At 41.2% G+C, this 25,533-nt stretch overlaps 1 protein-coding gene across 1 annotated transcript in view; it reads right to left on the minus strand.

Moving 5' to 3' along the window:
• Window positions 1-9,369: 9,369 nt before the first annotated feature.
• Window positions 9,370-25,533, minus strand: part of LOC138102840 (mothers against decapentaplegic homolog 2-like) — a 121,844-nt gene continuing 105,680 nt past the window's right edge. Inside the window, exons 6-11 of the mRNA XM_069000591.1 lie at window positions 19,910-19,984; window positions 18,167-18,220; window positions 16,885-17,097; window positions 14,983-15,120; window positions 14,673-14,817; window positions 9,370-11,250 (exon numbers count right to left, since the gene is read on the minus strand). Coding sequence (XP_068856692.1) covers window positions 11,127-11,250; window positions 14,673-14,817; window positions 14,983-15,120; window positions 16,885-17,097; window positions 18,167-18,220; window positions 19,910-19,984 — 749 coding nt within the window. The 3' untranslated portion in view covers window positions 9,370-11,126. The remainder of the gene's footprint in view (window positions 11,251-14,672; window positions 14,818-14,982; window positions 15,121-16,884; window positions 17,098-18,166; window positions 18,221-19,909; window positions 19,985-25,533) is intronic.

Below are 25,533 nucleotides of genomic sequence, written 5' to 3' on the forward strand. Positions count from 1 at the left end.
CTCCCTGTACTGTCGGTGGGAAGGAGGGAGGGGCTGGGGGGAAAAGGTGTTTTAAGGGCTTATTTTACTTCTCATTATCCTCCTCTGATTCTGTTAGTAATAAATTCAGTTTGCAACTTAAGTTGAGCCTGTTTTGCCCTTGAATTGTTATTTTCCCATTCCTTATATCAACTCATGAACCCTTCGTTAATTTTTTTTCCTCTCCTCTGCCCAGCTGTGGCAGGGGAGGGTGAATGAGCAACTCTCGTGGGTGCCTGGCATCGGGCCAGCATCAAACCACAACAGTTGCCAGTCCAGATTCACCTGAGACACTTTAATATTGTGTTGTGGGTTGATGCTGGCCTGATGCGAGGCACCCACAAAGGCTGCTCACTCACTCCCCTCTGCAGCTGGACAGAGGAGAGAAAATTAATGAAGGGTTCATGGGTTGAGATAAGGACTGGGAGACATCACTCATTAAATACCATAATAGGCAAAACAGACTTAAATTAGAGATATGAAATGAATTTATTACTAACAAAATGAGAGCAGGATAAGGAGAAGTAAAATAAACCCTTAAAAACACCTTCCCCCCTCCTTTCCAGCTCTACCTCCTCCCCCAGTGGAGCAAGGAGACAGGGAATGGGGGTTATGGTCAGTTCATCCCCCATGGTTTCTCCTGCTGCTCAGGGAGAGGAGTTGTTTCCCCTGCTGCACTGTGGGGTCCCTGCCACGGGAGACAGTTCTCTGTGAATTTCTCCAATGTGAGTCCATCTCGTGAGCAACAGCTCTCTCCACACTGCTGCAGCGTGAGTCCATCCCACAGGCAACAGTACTTGTCAAACTGCTGAAGCGTGGGTCACTCTTCCACAGGGTGCAGTTCTTCAAGGACAGGCTGCTTGTCTCAGTTAAGAGACAAGTTTAGGAGAAAAACAGTCTGGAATAAGTGTTTCCTCTAACAAAAAAAAGGGTTCCAACAATCCCTTTCTGTCAATAAGAAATGAATACGAGTGGATGAAAGTGAAAAAAACCCCCAAGCATTTATTGACCAACAAAGTGCCCACATGGCACAGTAAAAGGTGAATAAATACTTGATATTGAACTGTCAGACCTTCCCCTCCCCCCCATTGGAACAAAACCCCAAAATGACAGGGAAAGAAAAAATAAACAACCAAAAAAACCCCCCTGCCACGTGGGGGGGGGGGGAGGGGGGGGGGGGTGGGGGAGAAAGATGGCACTGGCTCCTGTCTCAGGGAATAAAACCAAAAGGTTCACACAGCAGCTCAGGCAAACAGATGGGAACCTGGTGAATCTCTGGTGTTGGTCCCCTCTTTATGGCAGATGAAGCAGGTGGGTTTGGTGTCCTTTCTCTTGCTAGCTCAGCTTTTTCAGAGACGTGGGGCTGAAATGGAGCGACTCCTCACCTTTCCTGCTGGTCATTCTCTCTGATTTCGGACCAAAATCAAACCGTCCAGGTCACTTCAAAAAGCTGATGAAGGATTGATGCTGCAGCCTCTGCAAGGCCAGGGAAAGAAAAAAAACTTCTGCCTTGGCTAACAAAAAAAACCAAGCTAGCCAAGCAAAAGACCCAGACCGCATGGCATGCCTGATGCCTGGGGAGTGAAGCTTTGAAAAAGACCTCTGAAGAGCCCCAAGGCTCCCCCCTCCCCCCCAGACCCACCTTAAAGTTACAGCAACCATTTTTGAGCATAAAACAGATGGTCAGGGAATAGACTAATCATCATAAAATCACCCCAATACACTGCTCCAGCATGGGAGCAGGGGCCCTCTCTCCACGTCTCTCCTCTGGGCTCACACCCTACTCTAGGCATCCACCTGCTCCTGCGTGGGGCTCCTCCATGGGCTGCAGGTGGATCTCTGCATCCCCCATGGACCTCCATGGGCTGTGGGGGGACAGCCTGCTTCACCATGGGCTGCAGAGGAATCTCAGCTCCTGTGCCTGGAGCACCTTCTCCCCCTCCTTCTTCACTGACCTTGGTGTCTGCATGTTGTTTTTCTCACGTGTTCTCATTCCGCTCTTCTCTCGTTGGAATTAAAACCGTGCCATCACTTTTTGTTTATCTTTCTTCTTAAATATGCTATCACAGAGGCATTACCACTATTTCTAATTGGTCCAGCCCTGACCAGCAGCACATCCATCTTAGGAGCCATCATGGATTGGCTCTGCTGGACATGGAAGAAGCTTCTAGCAGCTTCTCACAAGAGCCATCCCTGTAGCTGCCCCTGCTACCAAAAACCAGGCCATGCAAAACCAATACATCTTGGCAGCGTGATCCACCTGTCTGTTGTGATGTTCTTCAGTAGCCTGACCCTTGGGTATGTGTGCATCTACATGAGGTACTTTTACAACCAGCTTCTCATACCAGGCAGACATGCCTTGCCACAATTCAGCAGCCCAGATGGGTTTCCCTCTGCACTGCCAATCTATCTTTTTCCATTAGTCTAGCATCGATCACTCCCACAGAGCATTTTCTACCATCCACAAATCAGTGTAGAGCACTGGCCATTTTTAAAATTCAGTGATATCTAAAGCCAGCTGGACGACTTTCAGCTCTGCAACCTGACTTGATCCTTCTTGTCCCTCAATAGCTTCTGCGACTCACCATGTATGACTCCATATGGTAGCTTTCCATTTTCTATGTATCCCTACAATATGGCAGGAACCATCAGTAAAGAGAGTGTATTGCTTTTAATTTTCTGGTGGGGTCTCTTCAGCATGAGTGAGCTTTTTTTTCTCCTCCGATAGTCTGAAATTTTCTCCTTCAGACCAGTTCATGATGACTTCCAAGATCCCTGGGTAATTGGGGTTACCTATTCAAACTCGCTGTGTGGTCAGAGCAATCCACTTACTCCATGTAGCACCAATGGCATGGTGTGTAAAAGGGACTTTCCCTTTGAACATTCAGCCCAGCACTGGAAGTCAGGATGCCAGGAGGAGCTGTGCTTCCATGCCAATCACTTGTGAAGCACCTCAAAGCCCTTCATAAACTGCCAGGATCTCCTTTTCAGTTGGGGTGTAACAGGCCTCAGATCCTCTGTATCCCCAACTCCAGAACCCCAGGGGTTGTCCTCGAGTCTCTCCAGGTACCTTCTGCTAGAGGCTCCAAGAAGGACCATTCTCCCCAGATGTGGTATAGAGCATGTTTTTCTCATCTTATCCTGTCCTGAATGGCCCAAGGGCTACTGCACAAACAATCTACTGTTAAATCTGTTCAAAGGCTTGTTGTTCAGGACCCCCCCCTTAAAACTGTTCTTCTTCTGGGTCATGTGAAAGAGAGGTTTTACAATCTGACTGTAATCTGGAATACGCATCCTCTGAAAACCCACAGTGCCTAGGAAAGCCTGTGTTTCCTTCTTGCTGGTCAGTGGGGACATAGCTGCTATTTTGTTGAACATATTTATTGGAATCTGATGACATCCATCTTGCCATTTTACTCCTAAAAACTGAATTTCCTGGGCAGGTCCCTTGACCATGCTTTGCTTTATGGAAAAAACAGCCTTCAGGACAATCTGGATTATCTCCTCCCCTTTCTCAAACACTTCCTCTGCTGTGTTGCACCATACGATGATGTCATCAATATATTGCAAGTGTTCTGGAGCGTCACCCTTTTCCAGTACAGTCTGGATCAGTCCATGGAAAATCATGGGGCTGTGTTTCCACCCCTGGGGCAGTCAGTTCCAAGTGTACTGGACACCCCTCTAGGTAAAAGCAAACTGTGGCCTGCACTCTGCTGCTAAAGGAGTGGAGAAAAACGCATTAGCAATGTCAATGGTGGCACAACTTTGCTGCCTTGGACTCCAGTTCATACTGAATTTCCAGCATGTCTGGCACAGCAGCACTCAGTGGTGGTGTGACTTTGTTCAGGCCATGATAGTCCACTGTAAGTCTCCGCTCTCCACTGGACTTACGCACTGGCCATATGGGGCTACTGAAGGATGAGTGAGTCTTGCTAACCACTCCCTGTCTCTCCAGTTCATGAATCATCTCATGGATGGGGGTCACGAATTCCTGGTTGGTGTGATATTGTCAATGGCTCACTGTTGTGGTAGCAATCAGTACCTGTTGTTCTTTGACCCTCAGCAGTCCCACAGCAGAAGGGTCCTCTGAGAGACCAGGCAAGGTATTCAGCTAATTTCCTCTGTCTCCAAAACAGCTATCCCAAAAGCCCAACAATGCCCTTTTGGGTCTTTGAAATACCCTCTATGCCAAGGATACACAGGGCCTCTGGGCAAGTCACAATGGGGTGTTTTTGCCATTCGTTCCCAGTCAGGCTCACTTCAGCTTCCAGTGCAGTCAGCTGTTGGGATCTCCCCGTCACCCCAGAAATAGAGGTGGATTCTGTCCCTACATATCTTGATGGCATCAGGGTACATTGTGTGCTGGTGTCAACTAAAGCCTTATACTCTTGTGGGTCTGATGTGCCAAGCCATTGGATCCACACAGTCCAATAGATCCAATTATCCCTTTCCTCCATCTGTCTGGAGGCAGGGCCCCTCTAGTTCTGGTCGTAGTACTCGTTGCTCACTTCTTGTAAATATGAACTGGAGGTCCTTTCAAGAGGATCACAAGTGACATCAACCCTCTGTATTGGATCTGACTGAGATAGAGTTCATTTTTCCTTAGCACCCCTCACAGTTCTGTGCTTTGCATTGATAGCTGGAAGGGTGTTGATAACACACCAGTGTTTTGGCTACTGCTGAGCAGCACTGTCCCTCTAACATTCCTTCCCCCCCCCCCCCCCCCCCCATCAAGGGGCTGGGAGTGAGTAAGATTCTGGGAGGGGACACAACCGGGCCAGCTGACCCTAATTAACCAAAGGGATATTCTATACCATATGACATCAGCTCAGATATAAAAGCTAAAGGAGGGAGGAGGAAGGGGGGGTCATTCATTATTCTACAATGTTTGCCTTCTAGAGCAACTGCTGCACGTGTTGAAGCCCTGCTTCCTTGGAAGTGGCTGAACGTTGCTTGCTGATGGGAAGTAGAGATTAACTTTTCCCTTTGCTGATGCACACGCAAACTTTCACTTGTTTATTTCTTTGCTTCAGTAAATTGCCTTATCTCAACCTCCTAGTTGTTTTCCATCTTATTCCCCCTCCCCTGTCCCACTGGGAAAGGGACTGATAGAGTGGCTTAGTGGGCATCTGGCACCCAGCCACAGTCAAACCACTACACCTTCCTCTTCTGTCTGAGGACTTGACCACTGAAAACTGAAGCAGCATTTATCCTTGAAGGATTTCTTGCAGTGCTTGTTCTTCCTCTCAACTCACATCCCCATGCTGTTAGGGCAGTGGTGGGTTTTCCATTCCACTTCCTCATGTCCTCTCTGTGGCCATGTAGGTAAGACCACAAGTTACCTCGTGGTGTGTACCCTTTCTCTTGAGCAGGGGGGCACTTTCTCCCAATAGCAGAGACTCTTGTTTGTACTAGTGGGGCATGGGACACTTCTTTAAATTGCTGGTAGTCCTCTTTAAATTGATGGAGGTCCTTGGACAGTCTTTACACAGATGAGACACAGGCCCATATAGGGTAAGAGAGACTTTCTTCATATTGCCGGAGTTTGGTAACCAAATTATCCACTCTTTGTTCTGTTTCTTTCATTGACATCAATGCCAATGAGTTGATGCATGACAATGGCACTCTCCATAGGAACTTCCGCTGCATGGTTTGTGTACACTTGACCATATTTGGATTTATAGGGGATTGCTCATTATTTGAATCCTTAGAGTACCTCCAGCACAGCTAATTCTCTCAGGTACCGCACATACCTTGCTCCACGGTGTTCCACTTGTCTTGGTGCACTACTAGATCATCCTTGAAAAGATATCTTTCCCTCAAGCTAGACAGGAGTTGTCTCCAGAGGCTGAGAGTTTCTATTCTTTTTGCAATCTCCTGGTCAATGCCCACATCCTGGGTCAGGGATCCCAGTTGCTTGGCTTCACTACCATCTAGTTTCATATCGTGAGCCACAACATCCCAGCATCAGAGCAAACCGGTCACCAGGGGCTCACCCAACTGGCAGTTGAAATCTTTTTGCATATCTCACAACTCACCTAGGAATAGGGATTGGATGATTATCTCTGGCCCTGCCTCTTCCTCCTGCTGTGAGGGCCCTACTTCTTCATCCCTAAGAGAACTGATTTTGTCTTGGCTTTCTTCCTCTGTATAGGGGCAACTGCTACCAGCATAGGTTGTTCCTCTGGTTCAGCTGCAGTTTGAGTGGTCACAGTGCCTGTTGGTCCGCTTTCCTCCTCCTCCTCCTCCTCCTCCTCCTCCTCCTCCTCCTCCTCCTCCTCCTCCTCCTCCTCCTCCTCCTCCTCCTCCTCCTCCCCCCCCCCCCCCCCCCCCCCCCCCCCCCCCCTCAGGGTGCTGTCTAGTAATGGGCAGTGTCTGATAAATAATAGCCAGGGCCTAGCACCTTGCCTAACTTTGCGCCTCTCTGGAACTGCCATAGCATTTTTCTTTCCAATATACCGCCACTTTATCAGGGTCCTGTAGTTGTTCAGAGGTGAACTTCCAAACCATCGGAGCAGAATAGTCCTTCAAAAGCTGGCTGATTTTCTCCCACCTTCCATGCCACTCATGATTATCCACCCTCAGGGCAGATCTCTGAATGACCTTCCTAAAACTCTCTTGTAACTCTAAACGTGGTGTGGACATCACTGAGGAGACCTGGCAGACAGCAACAAGAACACGCTTTCCTTAGCATCCAAAGGGAATTCAAAATTCTCAAAACCTGTTGTAACAGGCCTGAAGGAGGAAAAGGGGGTGAAAAGCTGGGGAAATTCATCCTCCCCTGTTCCCCTCACAGGCTGGGTACGATTATTAAAGGACTCCTAGAAGTAGCATGCAAGGTAAGGGCAGGAGGGAAACACTGAAGACATCTCAAATGACTTTCATTGCCCATGATGTTCTGTCATAAACTGATATTGCACAGTACATCAACAAAACACTCCTGGATCCCTCTCCCTGTTCTGAAAAAGTTCATCACAAGGAGCACATGTTGCATATATGAGAATATATACAGGGTTAGGTAGCATAACCACGTGAACAGACCAAGCAACATTGTGACCAGTGGCTGTGTACCTAATACAACAAATGCTTAGATCAAATTTGGTTCCAACCTGCTCTGGTAAAATCTGTTGTTATCTCAACCCTTTGAGCCCCAAATTGGGTGCCAAATAAGGCTGTCATGGTTTAGGAATGGTATTCCCCAATTTAGGGTTCCCACTGAAACACTCCAAACCATGCGCCACTTGCTCCCTCCCCCCTTTCCCTTGTGGCAGGTTGGAGAGGAGAATTGGAAGCATAAAAGGTAAAGATCACGGGTTGAGATAAGAACAATTTACTGGAAACAGCAATGAAATAAGGAAAAAACCAGTAATAGCAACAATATTAATAACAAAAGTGTATGAGGGAGGTGAATGATTCACACATGATTTGTTCATCACACAGAGCCTGGCAATACCCGCCCACCCACCATGCTACATGACCCCAAAGGGACCCCTTCCCCTGTTCCCAGAAAATGACATGAGGTTGTAAAGAATAACCTCTGTATGCTAGCCATGCCCCCTCCTGGCTACTGAAAAAATAAACCCTGTCCTGGCCAGAACCAGGACAGGCAGATATTCATACTTAATGCATTTAAATCAGGCACCTCAGCCAACAGCCTAGGTTCTCTACCAGAGAGCAATTCAGAGCCCCAAATTCCAACTTTACCTCTCTGTTCTGATTATACAGGTAGTCTGAAATTAAACTATTTATGCTGCTTGTCTGCAATCAGTCTCAAGGAGGTTAAGTTCTTATTAAGCACAATGTCCTGAATAAGAGCAGGAAAACACTACAGCTCTCACTGCTCTAGATTTATATAACAGCACCTGAAAGCCAAAGTACTATGCAAGATGCTAAGGTAACAGCGGAGAATTCCTGTTGCAGAGAGCTTACCACCTAGATAGGAAACATGCACTAAAGGGGGAAATACACAGAGAAAATGCTCTATTATCAATTCTCACAATTTAAAGCCACAAGAGTCCAGGCATTTGACATTGTTCTCAAAGCCTCAGCCCTGAAACAACATTGAAATGAAATCAAGTTTTTCTTTGGAGGGAAAAGGGTTCTTAAATGTTAGTTCAGCATACCCAAGTTGCCAAAAGGCAACTCAAAAATAATTTTTAGGCCTGGGTTTTTACATCAACTATCTGATTTTTGATTACTTGGCTTTGGCAATACTATGAAAATCAAGCTCAGACAGGGCTAGTGACAAGAGAGAGATCAGAAACCAGGGTCACAGAATCACAGTCCAAACTTGGTGGTGCCAGACAGGCACCAATTACATACAGAGTTTTTCCAGCTTCACAATACAGATAAGCAGCTGGCTACCCATACTTTAAGCATCTCCATTTGAGTACTCCCTGCTTGGTAACTATTTTATTTTACAAAACAGCCTCATTGAAAAAAAAAATTACTCTTCATATGTACTTTGGACATCAGTACTTTGGCAGAAGAGAAGAGGGATGAAGTCACATTCCTTACATACCACAGGCATTCCGCATTAAGATGCTTGAGCAGGCACTGGTCAGATTTTGAAGAGCAGAACAGCAGTGGGATAAGTCAGAAAGGCACTGGATTAAGAAACAGGAGTAGGTAAAGTTACTCAAGAACTGACAAAAGAATTTAAATGAAATACAGGCAAGCAAATGTTTCAAATGCAGATAAATTCCCTTGTGCCACTAAGCTGTGGCTGAAACATCAATTCCAGGTGACAATGTCTTAGTGGTACTAACAGAAGTTAAAAAAAATGACCTACATAGACTGAGATCACCTTGCATGCAGGCAGCACCACAGGTCCACAGATAATGTCTGCGGTGTCCTTGTCTACTTGGAAGTGCCCACCAAAAAAAGGGTATGGTCAAGGTTATTAATTACAATGTTCAAGGCAAAGCAAGTAATATTGCCATAACTGAAAGAACACATACAGAAATCCACAGTAAGAGGACTAGAGAATTAGGTCATCCAACTGATTCAAGCTGCAAACTGCTCATAAATGCAATGGGAGTCTTTCACCCAGACAAGTTGCTCTTATCTGTTTCACAGGTGAAAATAATCATCTGGGCTAGTAGAATGCAATTTGATTGTGGTAGGAAAAAGCAACTGCTTTAATAAACTTGATTGAGAGCAGAAATCTGTATCACTAAACACATAGATCCAGAACCTGCACAACGGCTGTATGAGAAGTGATTTTAACGTCTAAACTATACCTTTCCAGCCACAACATGCAGGACAGTTGTGCCATTTATTTGGGTGGGTTAGAATGACTCCTAACCTTCAACAGAAAATATAGACAGCAATTAATAAAAAACCCAACCATCATGAGAATTAAAAGTTTTATTAGTGTATTCACATATTAGGCAAATGCAACACACATGAAGCTCATTTCTTAGGTTCACAAGTTCTACCAATACATTAGTCTAGTGGTAAAACTAGCATAAATTGGTAACGGCTTTGCCAATTTTTGAAAGGTGTCTGGCCCACTTTTTCAAGGCTTGATTTTTGGTATTGCTTCTATGCCCTAGTCATTATGGCATAAAAATATCCATCACTATTGTCAATTCAGTTAACAGATTAAAAGCTGTAACACTGGCCCCATTTTTGTTCTAAAAGCTATCACTAGCTGTACTTACAAAGTACAGTACTAGTGTAATGGATGAAACAATGGGAAAAACAGACAAAGACAATCCTGCTACTGCCACAATAACAAAAGAATGACAGCTAGATCACAAGCTTGTTAGTAAGATATATATTTTTCAAGTCAGAATAACCCTTCTATACAGCTTCCCAACCCATCCCCAACCCAGACTTATTTGTAGAATATATTTCAGAATATTTTTATTATGGTGCAGCTGTAGTGTCCAAGGGTTCACAATAACATGCACTGTCGCAAAGAACCTAGAAGTCCTCCTTTGCTGGTCATACCTCAGCAACCCCTATCCTAGAGGTTTTGCAGAAGCAACTACTTTTGATAACAAGACCCATTATGACAATGAATGTGTATGATCTGGTATGCAAGTAAGCTATACAAAGCCACACAGATCAGAAATTTAAAATCTGTTACTGAAATATATTAAGAAGATGCATCTATTTAAAACCTATATGAAAAAGTAGTTTACCTTGGGAAAGAGTTTTTCAAGGTATTTACCTCCAAAAACTAAAACCCACAATTTTTAGTGACATCTGTTCAATGAAAAAATACAGATGTAAGGGGTAAGCCAATAACCTTGTGTACTTAATCCAGTATCCAATGCTATGATAAATTCTCATTCCATGAGAAAAACCACTGACTTCAATGATTCAAGGTAAACAAAAAAGTCCCAAATTACACCATTGCCAGCAATAATGCTGGCACCAGATTAATCAACTCAGATGGGTAGCGAAAAGTAGATTCTTAGTGTGATGGATACTTGGAATTTATAATATGAATTGATTTAGGCCCCATTAAGTATATAAAATGTCTTAAGATTTCACAGACGAATCTCAAGACATTTCTTTCCCTTCCAATTGAGGGATTTTCTTTAAGAAGGCAGCAAAAAGTTGAGCTTTTTATGTTTAGAACAACTCAAAAATCTGCTTATATAAAAAATATAAAAGAATAAGGGAGTAGAGTCTTGGAATTTTATAAGAGATTTACCTAAATCAAAAAAACCCAAACAACTATTTATGGGAACTAAAATGCAGAACCGCACAATACTGTGATATTTAAGATCATGAGGCATTACCTATACATATACTTAGTTATTCATGTTATTGATAAACCATTAGGACACTCAATTACAAACCTAATAAAAACACCATTAAGAGTCTTGAGAACAGTCCCATCTTTCTGACAAAGACATTTCTATACACTAAATTTTCATCTAGTAGCAGAGTATAGGAAACAGAATCCACAAGGTGCTTTAATTGATGAGACCTCAAGTGCTGTTTTTCTTTTTTTTTTTCTTTTTTAAAAACCTTTTTAGATAGTAAACAGTTCATGGGGACCACACACAAATACTATGACAGACAAGGTGTTATATTAAGTCTGTTGATTAGACTTGATATTTAGCCCACTGGTAACAGAGGAAGGAGTTTTACGACATGCTGGAGCAGCGTACTGAAGGGGAGCCCATCTGAGTCAATACTTTGTCCAACCATTGTAGAGGTCCATTCAGATGAAGTTCAATCCAGCAAGGAGTGCTTGTTACTGTTTGCCGCCTAGAAAATAAAGAATAGGGAAGTCAGAAAGCAGCTTTAGCTACCATAAAGTTCTCCATCATATAATCAAATTTGTTTCCATCTATATATCGTACACAGAAAGATAAAAATCCACAACCATTACCATAACTGCTACTAAACTTTTTTCAGACAGTCTTTGAAGAAAAATAACCCCAACAAAAACTCCAAAACACTCCACATCTGTAAGACACATCAATAATTACATGCTTGTCCATAATACATCAAGAATATTCTGCTCTGGAGAATAAGAGCTTCAGCATTTACTTCAAGTACGCCTCAAGTACCACACCAAGAGCTTTACATCTAAAAAGAAATTCAAAACTAAAAATTGTTCAACCAATGTAGTGTTCACATCACAGCTGTGTGCAGCTGCATCACAACCTTCAAAGAGTCTGCATGCATAACTGGGTTTGAATTTTGTAGACAATTACTGAGAAATACAGAATAGAAACACTTGACTCTGCGCTATCAGCATGGCCAAACAGCACAATGCTATGATGATCATAAGGTCTGGCTTCTTCGGAGCAAATGACAAGATAAATGTATAAGGAAGCTGCTAGACATCAGAAACACTATGTCAAAACACAGTGTTTGGTTATACTGTGCTAACTGATGCCATCTCAAAGGAACACTAAATGTTTATCTCCAATTTTCTGTAATCTTACACTTCTACATGTGTTTTGTACTGCAACATTCTCACACAAACAACCAAAATAAAAATTGTGTTTCCATTGTCTTCTATATAAACTTACCTATAATTTTTCACAATAGAATTAATTAAACACCATATAGCAAGTCTCAGTAAAACTGAAGGGCTGACAATCAAAACAACTTCATTCACTCTCCCATATATCCTTGTTTCAGAGACCTGTTCAAAAATTTTCCTTCTCATCTCCAAAGTAAAAAATCAGTATCAGACATACTCTGCCTGAAAAATCCTGGTTTTTTCACTGTACCTGCTCCAGGCATGGGAGTTTTCCCCAACTAGACTGCCAAGACTAATGTTGCTAAGCCAGTTTTTCCTAGTAATTCTAGCTATCCCAAAGTCAAAGCAAGAAGGCATTAAGATTCAAAGGCAGCAGATTAGTCAGACACAAACCCAGCCCCTTCATTTTTACTGTTGGCACTGCAACCCTTTGCTTTAAGGAAATCTGTTTATATAAACAAAGGAACTGAAAAGGCAGAAAAATTAAGCCAGAAAGAAGATGAATTTCCAAAGTTGCCAGTGATTTCATATTTTCTAGGAAAAGAAAGGAGCTGGGGTCTGTGCACTCTCAGCACTCTGAAAAACATTGTTATCTTAGCCCCAAATGCCTACGCCAAAATTAAAGCGATCCAATAGAAACAACCTAAACCACAGGAAATATAATTCCATTTAGTCTCGAATCCTTTCCCAAAGAAGGAAGTTCATTATTCCAATGCTGTTAACTCCCCTACAATGTGTTCCACAACATGCTTCCTCAGAATTTTATAACTGGTTCTGTTCAACAACCCTAGCTTTGCACTACACTGGCAGAAGTTGATAAAATAGCAACAGTTGCTTAGCAGCTGTTTCAAAGCTAAAACTCAGCCTCTTCTACCCACAGATTTCCAGTTCTCATATCACTAAGTCTGTTTGCTGTAATTACCTCTCTACTGAACTTTCTTCAGAAGATGATCCTAGACCTGGATAGTTGTGATAACATGAACACTTGACTGCTGATCTGAACTTCTACCACCATCCTCAATTCTAGCAAACATATGTTGAGCAAAAAGTTGTAAACTATTTCGTCTACCAAGCTTATAAGCTTGGTAAATAAACAAAATGTATCATTTTGCCATACCTATGCATTTACCCACATAGCATAAAGTGTAAGTAATGCTTTGGCTTTGCCCAAGCCTGTTCTAAAAGAAACCTTTTTGACATAATGATGAAGCACAGAAGTTTTAACAAGAACGATGGATTTTGCAGTGCCTCCTGGTCTATTTTGACAATTCAGACTACATTCATTTAAATTCAAGGCTGTGTTTGCAGGAGCAACCTATTCTTGCTTTAATCACAACTGCAGCATAACTTACAGGTTTTGTGCATCAATACTTTATTAGCATCATCTTTAATAGAGATGCAAAGTAACTAGTTCAGCATTATGCCAGTAATCAGTTTTTGTGGTGTTCTGGAAGAGTTTGCACTGCAGTATTTTTAATCCTATGATCTCTGAACAGTTTATAGACTACTAACAACAAACATTCTCCCTCCTTAGAAACAAATTTACCAAAAGGCTCCCCACTGTTTTAATTCAGCACTTACACGCCATTCACTTCAAATTGTCTCCATATAATCTGACTGATTAAGCCTCTTCTGTTCTGATTTGAATGTTGTATTTATGTGTAAGTGTATATATACTTCTTTTGAGACAAATCCAATAGTTCTTTAAACTTGAGCCACATTCTTTTTTGTGTATCTCTTACTAACAAAGAGGTACCAATTTATTCCATTACTCAAATTTCTCATTTCATCCAATTAGACTTCTACAAAATTGGTTTCATTTATCTGAGAAGCCTCCCCCACATACTGATGCTGCTATTTACATGCATATATTTCAAGAGCAGATAAAAAAGCAAACCCCCAAGATTCAGAGTGGAACCTACACACCATTATTCAACCTCAGAAATTATATGGATTTTTAAAAAGTCATTATGTATTACAATAGGGTATTGATATGTCAGACTTCATTCTTTCAGGGGACAATTTCTAGAGAGGTTTAAGGAATTTGTTTAAATAAAGAATACAATTGAAATATATTAAAAAATCAGATAAAAGGCTATTTTTTCCACTCAAAACATTTTTTAGCAGTTTTACTACATAAACAGTCTTCTTACACCCACAAAGTTTTTTCCAAGTTCCAAAATATTTGTCATCCCTTAAATGCATGTTCTCCAGCTGTTTCATTCTGCAGAATGCACTCCAAATGACTTCAATTCTTTCTGTAAGATACTATCAACTGCATCCCTCACCACAACTTAATGAACTCATTATACTCCACACAGAACAGGACAGAGACCAAAATGACTGTACATCTAACAAACAGCAAATAATCTCACAGCACAAACTGTGAAAGTTCTAGATATTGTCAGTGATTTTTCTATAATAAGCAAGCAAGCAGAACCAAGCGAGGAAACAGAACTTTGATAACATTCCTTGCTCAACAGCTGACTGTAGTACTAAAATCACTTTCTGGTCTTTATAACTTAAAAACTGAATAGCTGATGAGGGAGAAAAAGGAAAATATGGGGTTCAACTTGCAGACAGTATGTCTACAGTAGCAGTAAGAAGCCTGTAGGTACAGCTTTCAAACCAGACAGAAATAGTGCATTAGGGAAAGAAGAAAAATTAACTCTAAAATTAAAAACAAGTTTCTTACCTGTATTCAGCTCCCCATCCTTTAACAAAGCTCATTCTTATGGTACACATTCTAGTAAGTTGATAAACTGCTTCAAAACCCTGATTCACAGATTGAGCCAGAAGAGCAGCGAATTCTTGGTTATTAAAGATTTTTAGGTTGCATCCTAAAAAGAAAAAAAAGTCCAAAGAGTACAATCAATCAATCAATGAATACTTGTGTTTGCTACACAGAAGCCCAAAACTATGAAGAAACTATGAAAAGGAAAGCAAATGTCCACTGAATACATTCACTGAATATTTTTACACAAGACCTTTGGTAAGCTACTAACCTGGTGGAATTTTGCACACAGTTGCAGGATGCCAGCCATATCTTTGATTACAGTTGGGGCTCTGAACAAAAATCGCGCTATCACTTAAGCACTCAGCAAAAACTTCTCCACCAATGTAATACAGACGTACTCCCCTTCCTGTAGCAAAATTCAAAGGAACTCTAGTAATGATATGACCCAAGCAGATTAACAAACAAGAGAGTATTTTGTTTCAGAGAAGGCCAAGGTTTTTCTTCATAACAGAAACAGAAATCAATTATCTACAGGACAACAGTGCTGGGCTGAAAGCTGTAGCAGGAGCAGAACACAATTAACTCGCATTTTTCCTCCCATGAACACACAATATTTGAAGGAGAAGCAGAATAATTTTTGGTCAGGAGTGAGATAGAATTTTCTAGCCATGTAATGGCTTGTAACCAAATCCAAATTAGAAAGCAATGTTCATTACCAAATAACTTTTTACTTAAAGAAATACCAGAATTGAAATAAAAATATTAGGTTCAACAGAGTTAAAACTTGTGCTAGTATTAAAGCATTGTATATGAAGCAGCACAGGCCACTATGGCAAAAAAGGAAAACATTGTACCACTTCAACACTCTCTGCTTACACGCACCCACACTATTTCACAACCCACTGCATACCCCTTTCTCTGTACTACTTGAACAAAACCAACAGGACTTCATTTAGCCCTATTACAACATAAGAATTATTATTGTTCACTTTTAAATTGTGATTTTGTTCTCTCTCTCTGAGTGGAAAAAAACCCTGCATGGGTTATTTCTAGCAGAAGATAAGTAATGCACAACTGAGCTCTCAAAGAAAGCTATTTATAATTAACAGGCTCTTTAAAGGCCATAGTTTCTATTCCCCCTTTTCTTTAAAACATTTTTTCAAACAAAATGTGAATTGCTCTATTAAAAAAAGTGAGAGCTCCTTACATTTTTGCTTTTCCTCATCATTGATCATTTTGATCAGTTAGCACAGGCTTAGCTTGGGCTTCTGCACATCTAAATTTTTATTAGACAAGCATTTGGATTTAGCATAGAGGAAATCAGAAGGTTCTACTAAAGAGGTTGAAATTTTTACTAAAAATCAAACCAAAAAACCTCATGAGTGTTGCTAAATAAAAGAATTCAGAAAAAAAAAAGGGTAATTTATTGAAGAACCTAAAGCCAAGACACTGCATTGTAGAAAACAATATTCTTTACTAACCATTACAAAGAAAATCTTAATCATGTCAAAACAGCATGTTAACTGCAGGTTTTCCCATTTCAGAAAAGCATTCAAGTACTACCAATGTTCATTCTGCATTTTATAAATTAGGATAAACTAAGCAACATGCTAATATTTTGCAATTAAAGCTTAAATTTCAATTATAAGCAACTCTGAATACAAATGCTACCTAGGGCAGAGCAGTCTAACGAGGAGCCTGAAAGCCAAAAACCTGCCCCTTGGGATACTTTGGTGCATCATCTTTTTCCAGAAGGCAGAGAACAGCAACATGAGCAACAGAAATCCTCTACAGTTGAGTGGCTTCCTCCTGTGCCGCTTGCATCCTGACAGTTGTGTGACTGCTGCTGCCACCAGTTTAGTGACTACTGATGGAGGAAAGGGAGCTCCTTTCAGCTCTAGCCATCACTACATCTCTTCCCAATTGCAACAGGCTGTGGTAACAGAAGCAGCTATATTTCTCCCCAATTTCAGAAGCAGTGACCTCTCTATCTTTCTGCTTCTGTCCTTAGCAAGAGAGATCAAGCTCTCTTTGGCAAGCCACAAGAGAGAAGTTCTATGGCTGACTGCACAAGGGTGAAAGGAACCCAAAACACAGATCTGCTCATCCTACCTGGATCATTCCAGATAATTTAATGTCTAAAATGAAGTTAAAGATCAGAGATCTTTACCTATGTGTCGCCTTGTCATTTCCACTGTAGCATTTCTGTTTACATTGGAAAGCAAACCTAGACAAAATCGTTCTGAATTTGATGGATCTGTAAAGCCATCTACAGTCAGGGAAGGCTGGGATGCATGGAAGGTTTCTCCCACCCTCTGATTCAATTCATAATATGCTATTGAACACCAAAACGCAGGCTCCGAGTAAGTAACTGGTTGCAAGTCTAAAAAAAAAAAATTAAAAGACAAGATTAATACAGAATTCGATGCTGAAAAGAAATCTATCTGCCCTGCTATTTGTCTCTCCCAGAAACAACAGTAGTAATCTCCTCAAATTATATTTTACTTGCTGTCATTTTTACCTACTCCAGTAAACAGAATGGAATTTAGACTTTCACACAAAGGAAGGAGGAGGGGAAGAAGGGGTGATCTAATCTGACCACAGCTCATTTAGTTCAGTACTTGCATTTTGCTTGGCAAGATAATTAAGCTAATGCTGCTGTGAGTGCCAGATGTTGAGACATTTCTGTTGCTTTTCTGTAACTTGCAAACATTTTGGCAATGATAAAGAAAAGATTGAACTATCAAACACTGAACCCCACAAAGGAAAATATATTAATATGAAAATTATGTTTCCTTGTATTACACTAGATCTTATACCATCTCTTTATCTAAAAGTAGTTCTAAGCTCCTTTTACTCTCCCCTATGAGAGCTCAGTATCTTCCCTGTGCATCTTCAGCTTTTCCTGAGCTGCTTCCCCTTTTTACCTATCCTAATTACTTACTAAGCGTTCTGAACAGCATTTTTCTGTCATCATTCCTTAAACAAACCCAGGGGAATCTGATCTTCCTGAAGCATTTATACAAATACACAGCAATAGCACCTGATCAAAGCAGGTGGGCAACTAATGTGGGACCAATGATTGTGTTGCAGTTACAGGTGAAACAGTACACGAGAAGAGCAGCAGAACATATATACAAGGGAGTCAGCAAGTCTGGGCAGCACTATGGATTGGCTAACATCCTTTAAACTATTTATTTTATAAATGCTAGTCCTGCACACACAACCATATTATTCTTTCTCTTTGCTAGGAACTCAACAGTTACAGAAATAGAGTAGTAGTTAAGAAGTTATTTACCCAGCCCTATTATGTTTATCATCAGGAAGTCAACCCAACAGTCTCCTCCTAATACAGTTCTTATTTTTTTAAAGTACGTTTTCGGTTTTAATGTAATATGAACATAAAGAAGAGTCATCACACAGAGAAACAATTAAAAGTATTTCCACCTTACCCAGGCTATGATTAACTGGAGAAAGACTACTAGGAGACAGCTCTGCTGGAGATCCTGTTGAAGCAATACAGATTGTTTCAGAGTAAATGACTCTTGTTATTTCAGATAAGTAGGAATAACCATTATCTAGATATAGTTTTACACTGAAATTCTTCAGAATAAGAAACCTCAGAAATCCTAACACCACTTTTCCAGCATATCACACACTTATTGAGAATAAGACTGCATTTAATTTTCCAGACTCATGGGACCCTACCCCTCCTCATAAAGACTTAATTAACATCTTAGTGTTGTATTTGGCAGAGCTTTCACTTCATGAACACTCTCTGAACATAACTTTATTTATGTGCTTGTCACAGAATCATAGAGTGGTTTGGATTGGAAGGGACCTTCAAGACCATCTCGTCGTTCCACCCCCCCTGCCATGGGCAGGGACACCTTCCACTAGACCAGGTTACTTAAAGCCCCATCCAACCTGGCCTTGAACACTTCCAGGGATGGGGCAGACATAGCTTCTCTGGACAACCTGTGCCAGTGCCTCACCACCTTCACAGGAAAGAATTTCTTCCCAATACCTAATCTAACCCTGTCCTCTATCAGTTTGAAGACATTCCCCCTTGTCCTATCACTCCATGCCCTCATCCAAAGTCCCTCTCCAGCTCTCTTGTAGCCACTTTAGGTACTGGATGGTGCTCTAAGGTCTCCCTGGAGCCTTCTCTTCTCCAGGCTGGACAACCCCAACTCTCTCAGCCTGTCTTCATAAGAGAGGTGCTTCAGCCCAGTGAGAAGGTAGTGACTTCTTCCCAAATTCAGTGGAAAAAAAGCTAAGAAAAAGTGGATGAGACAAGCAAGATATTGCCTCTATTCTCAAAGGAGAGGGTTTATCTCTAGAAGAACAAGCTGGATTTCCTCATTTGAGATTATTCTTTCCTGGAAGGAGGAAGGAAAAAATTTAGAAAAACATGAACTCTCCAACACAATTTGTGCACTAGTAGACAAAATACAAAGAGGCTTTGCACAGAATCATTCCTACAATGATTGCTGATATCAGGCTTTTTAAATTAAGGTAGCCATTATCACATAGTGGGAAAATATTGCAGTTCTTTCGGAAACTGGTGCAGTTGATTCCAACTAACTGAAAAAGATTGCTAACATTAGCTAACCAAATACACTTGTCTGCCAGCACATAGCAGGATGTTCTTATCCAGCACATTAACTGTTCTTTGACCAAGTCTAAAGCCAACCACATAATCTAGAAACTCTTTCATACAAAGGCATGGATGCTTAATATTTCTACTACTCTTTCCATAGAGCCTTCCATACAATAATTGATTTGAAACATGGCAGAAGTGATAAGGTGCCAGAGGTAAGAGACAGGTTCTCAAAATTCAGAGTCTGTAACTTGTTTAGGCCAACAGGCATATTGCTTCAATTAACCTGTTTCAGAAGATAAAGTTGGGGATGGTTAAAACAAATCAGCTATTAAAATCTGATGAAGACAATTAGACCTGTATGCTTTTGTTACAAAGCAAATGTAATGTACTTAATATGGCACAGAATGTTTTAAAAACATTCCCCTAACAAAATATTAATTTGTTCACTAAAGACTGAAAGTGATATTTTAAACAGAAAACACCAGGTTGTACAGAGGAAAATTGCCATCATCTTTTAGGCTGAATTCATGCTGCTATGCAGAGGGATCACAGCTCACAGCTAGTAATCCCAAGTTTTGAAAGTAGTTACCTGTATCCATGCTTTGGTTCAACTGCAGGTCATTTGTTTCTCCATCTTCACTGATATACCCTGGAGGTGGTGTTTCTGTCAAAAAAACCCAAACAAAACACCTAATGGTTCAATGACTGGGGAAATTTGTAAGATTTAGCATTTGGGATTTTTGTTCTCAAGTCCTCATGAGCTCCATTCAATACCTAAATACTTTATTAGAATGTCATTTTGCCATCCCTTTCTCCTTCCAGTAGGTCTTCAAACATTATCTGCCTTAATTGTCTATGTAAAATGTATCATCTCTTGTATGCCAGTCAACTGTTCAAATATGTTATATAATTAACAGATAATCCTTGTCTTTTCCATTTAAGACAAGAGACATTCACTAGAATAAGTAACAGTTTTGCAATTGTGATCAACAGCTTTCACATTTAGTAGAATTACAAATGAAAAAAACCCACATCTGGTGACTTGCACAAAAAAAAATCATGTGAGCTGTCTTTATGTACTATAACCATCAGATCAGATACCCTCCCATGCCTTATAGATTTGAAGGTTACTTTTCAGTTCAATCCCCAAATCAATTTTTCTTCATTACCTAAAAGTTGATTTCACTCAATAATAACTATATTATTTAATTAGTCACATTGCACAAGCTCTATTATCACTATTAATTCCAAGCTCTATAAAAACAACCATCTATTCTTTTAACTAGCTTTCTTTAAAGATGGAGTTTGACTAACCAAAGAAAACTCAGTAACAAGTTTGAAGCATTCTAAAACTAGAAACTGTCTAATTCAACAGAAATATCTTCAAAACCCAGAAGAGTATGCATGTTCCTTTTCTCCATTTAAAAGGTACTTTGAAATCCAGATAAGTTAGCCAACTGCCTTTCAGGAAATAATTTTCTTTGAACTGGGCAAATGTCTTTTCCTACATGGAGTTGGACTTCAATGATCCTTATGGGTCCCTTCCAACTCAGGATATTCTATGATTTTATATATTAAAGGAAAAACCTGGATTGCTCTAGTGAAAGTGTTTGAAGCTAACTATGTCTACAATCGCCTTAGAATTGTGTCTGAGACATCTGAGGGATTAAATACATTTAATTACATTATTATCAAACAGCAGAAATTAAAAGCTTTTCACCTAAGAATTAAACTAAAATTATATCAAATATCATGTCTGAGATTTACAGCAATATAGTAAGGTCGGAAGGAAGCCAGCAAGAGGAAACTAGATTAAGTCAGCTGATTAAAAAAAATTAACCAAAAGAATTATATCTTTGGTTCACTCTGTAAAACTAATGAGCTAAATATAGATGTGACAAAATTCAAATGAGAATTTAAAAGGACGATTAAGGGAAATCTTCACTATCAAGAATTATTATAACAAAAATCATACTAATTTTGAACATTTTTATTGAATTCATTGTGATAAAGTGGACTCCACCCTTTTCCAAATCATTTATTATAGTTAATCCCACAGCCATAGTAAAAGGTCAATAACAATTTCCAATCCAACCCACGCCTCTTGTTTCCAGTTGCTAATCTAGAGTCTTTGGCACAGATTATTTTCCTTAACTAATCTCTGTCTGAATAGAGATTTCCTCCACCTAGTAGTATTAATGGAACAAACAGCCCCAACAGCCATCCTGCACCTTCATGATTGCCATCTTCCCAGCTGTAAGTGAAATCAACCTCTCTGTAGACCATGTACTGAGACAGTATTGTGGTGCAAAGCTACTACGGTTGTTAGTCTCTGGCCTACCCCTAAAGTAAATGGTTCTCTGAAGCAGGCTGTCAAGACACGACAGACTTATCAGAACCTAGCTAAGTGATCAAGATTAAGTCAGCAAGGTCAAATAAAGTAAGATGCCATGAACACAACAGGAGGGTGGCAGTGACAAAGATAAAGAGGCAAGGTGTGGTTAGCTGCATAAACATTTGAAAATCATGTGAATACCCACAATCACCTTGAACATACATCCTGCAAATAACTACCTAGCTGCTTTAGCTAATTTCCATAGCACCGGATTTGCAAATGGTAGCTTTCCAGTAAGTTGTTAGCAAATGCTATCAAAAGCCCTCTGAGTCAAAAAAGGCATACATCAGTTAGGAAAGCAGCACCAATTTCTATCCCCTTAAATTGCTCTTTAAAGATCTGCTGTCCCTAGGTGGCAACAAACATGGCCCAGATTAAACAGATGAGAACAAATTTATTGCATTTTTAATGCCATTTAAATTCCTGGATACATTTAAAGAAAACACAAGCAATATCCTGTAAAGAAACATAGATAGAATTTCTAAATTGCACATATTTGATTTTCAAGTAATTTTATTCTTCAAGAGAGTCCAGATCTGAATTTGCAGCTTATTCATAACATAGCTGCATTAAACATTGTCTTAGGGTTACTTTATGATGTGTATCCCCTATCACTGCTCTATGCCCAGAAATTAATTTTGTGCCTTTCTGTGCCTTTAAACTGAGCCTGAGAGGAGGGAGAGGAAAAACTGAGTGAACTTTTCAAATAAGTTGTTCAAGGACACAGATACACACTGATCTGCGTTCTCCTGCTGCGGTACCAAGAGCGGAGGAAGCACCCTTCTTGCTTTTCAGCCAGCTTTCAGCTCCTTTTCTCCAGAGGGAGGCAGAAAGTTGAACTTTGTTTTCCTGGGACTTCGGTTTTTCCCTTCTTCTCTTCTGGACTGTTTCAACATCAGAACACACTGAGAGAATTTTCCACCGAGGGCCCGGAGGTGGGCCCACACCGACACAGCGAGGAGGAGGAGGAGAGAGACCACACCTACAGAAGGACTCTGAAATCTTCCCAGGTTTCTCTCTACAGCGAGAGGTTTTATTATTTAGCATTATTATCCTTTTCCTGAGTGTTTGTTAAATAAATAGGTTTTTTAACTCTTTCACTTTTCTCAGAGGAAAAAGTTTTTTTTTCCAAACCTGGTGGGGGAGGGCTGGTTGTCACCTGCCTTCTATCAGAGGATATTTTCCTCCAAATTTGTCTAAACCGGCACAAATAATTAGTGGCACTCAATGAAGGGCTTGAAGGAAAGTGAAAAAACCTGTACTAATTACATTTTGGGTTGGATTTAATTACTTTGTGTCATAGGTTAGCCAGCTGAGTCTCGGAAGTGATGTTCTTCTTACAGCTTCCCCCCATGACCTAATAGAACCTATCAGATGGCCAGTTTGAATATGGACAATTCTTTAAGCCACTTAAAATTGTGACCGCCTCTGTGATACACACTTAAGAATAGACAAACTCCCACCCCCAAGCTCTCTCTCGTTTCGGGTGCTGGGACAGGTGGCTGCAGGCCCTGTGCAGGGTCCCGTGGGCCCGGCCAGGCCCTGCTTGGGCCAGGCCAGGCCGGGCCATGACCATCCTGGAGTCGATGGACCTGTTCCAGCCGTGGAACCCCCCCACTGCCCTGCTGTGGGCAGCCGGAGCAGCTTGGCTCTCCCCCCTCTCCAGCTGCAAGGCCGAGGTGCGATTAACCCTTTTATTGCTGTGAAGAGCTGAAAACCTGAGGGAAGAGAAAGAGGAGATGCTTAAAGCTGAAATTCTGTTGTGAAGCTATGATATATCAGAGTATCCCGTTGTAATTCCATGAAGATATGGGGGGTGGAGCGTTCAACTTGTAAGCAAAAGCACCTGCGCTGAGATAGGCAGATGCTGACGCAGCTGTAATTTCATGAGAAGTTTGGACAGGGAGAGATGGAAGCGATGAGGACTTTTGCTCCAAATGGGAAAGGAGAAAACCTCAGTTCCTGGAGATGCTCCCAGAGATAGTCCTAACGATGAAGATGAGGAAGACCCTTTGCTCCCAGGGAAGGAGAAGGGCCTCTATTTTTGTTTCTGAACGGCTCAACCTTAAAATTGTACCCCAAAAGACTTCAAGAGTGGACCCTCGAAAGCAGTTGCGGAAAAAGCTGCAAGTCGGGGGAAGGGACTCGCATGTGAGCAGAGAGACCTCTTCCTAAATGGACTGAACAATATTTGGAAGTGGGCGGCTGTCTCGTTGTGATAATGTTTTCATAGCATGAGGAAGAAGAGACTTCTCTTTCTAAATGGATTGAACAAGGTTATTATGGAAGTGGTAAACAGACTGAACATCTTAAGGGTTGTCTTTTTACATTGTCGGTGGGAGAAGGGAGGAAGGTGGGGGGAGGAGGAGAGTTCTGAAGGTATGGTATAATTTTTTTTCCCCTCTTCTAGGTCTGTTAATAAACTTCTTTATATTCTTTCAAGTTTGGTGCCTGCTTTGCATTTCTCCTAATTCTTATCTCACAGAAGATAAACAGTAATGAGTATTTTGGACTAAACCACTACACTTTGTGTTGGAGTAAAGTAGTCACCATGTTGGTTAAGTTCATAATGTCTCTCTGGCTTGAGGTACTAATGCCTTTCTGGTCCCTAGGCCTGTTTGCCTATCCACAACTTGCTCCGATCTTGTCCCTGATACGTAACTTTAGCAGGGGCACGAATCCGGATTTCTATTTTGCTGTGCTCGGTGATAATGATTTATAATAAGAGGTACTGGCAGTTGTTCGGAGTGTGTATGATATGTGGTTTCTCTGTCCTAACCCCAGTCCTAGTTTCAGTGGACTGTTTTGGGAGTTTATTAGTAATTGCACCCAGTTTGTTAGAAGAGGAGGAGATGGGGTTTCCCAGCCTTTCATCTCCTTTCCCTTTAAATTTGATACATTATCTTTTGAGAATGTTCAGTTTCCCCTGGATGTTAAAGAGACCACCTTCCTAGTATTTTATCTGTTAAGCTTCCTCTATATGGTTTGCAGCTTGTCTAGAATGAGAGCTCAGATTTCCAGGGTGACACCTGACCCAGAGGTGGAAAATCCTGAGTGCTGTGGGGAATGGGAGGATATGGGCCAAACCCTGAAGAAATTCTCTGACCCAATAACTTGGAACTTTCCCCCTGAACAAATTCAGAACCCAGCTGAGGTGGGGAAATATCTGAAAGAGAAATGCAATGACAATTCTAATGAGAAAAAGCTCATTGCAATATGCTGGGCCTTGGCATATGCCTATCGCACACTGCTAGGTACTGGAGAGCAGCAGTTAGAGGGGCAGGAAGATAAATCAGCAGACACCCCAGTCACTCAGGCTGCAGCCAAACCAGATGGAGAGTCTAAGCCATTGACAGTGGCTCCTGTCACGAGGAAAAAGCACACAACCAAAACTGATCGCTCAGTGAAAGATGATGATGATGTGGGGGAAGGAACCTCAAAGCCATCAACTGACTCAGGTACAAAAAACATTACTGAGTCCATATCCATTAAAGACCTTCACAGCCTAAAAAAGGACTACACTCGATAGTCTGATGAATCCATAATAAGTAGGATGGTCCGTATTTGGGATGCTGCAGGTGATGATATAATGCTGGATGGTGCTGAAGCGAGGCATTTGGGATCCCTGTCACGTGATCCGGCTATCGACCAAGCGATGATAAGGAGGGCTGACTCTGCCAGTCTCTAGACATGGGTTTTGACAGGCGTGAATGAAAGATATATGTGTGCAGATGATTTCTATATGCAGCAAACCCAGTGGAAGACCATAGAACAAGGGATCCAACGCTTGAGAGAACTAGAGGTGGTAGAGATTGTCT

This window comes from Aphelocoma coerulescens (genome assembly GCF_041296385.1).
Source record: "Aphelocoma coerulescens isolate FSJ_1873_10779 chromosome W unlocalized genomic scaffold, UR_Acoe_1.0 ChrW_unloc_scaf_2, whole genome shotgun sequence".
NCBI lineage: Eukaryota > Metazoa > Chordata > Aves > Passeriformes > Corvidae > Aphelocoma > Aphelocoma coerulescens.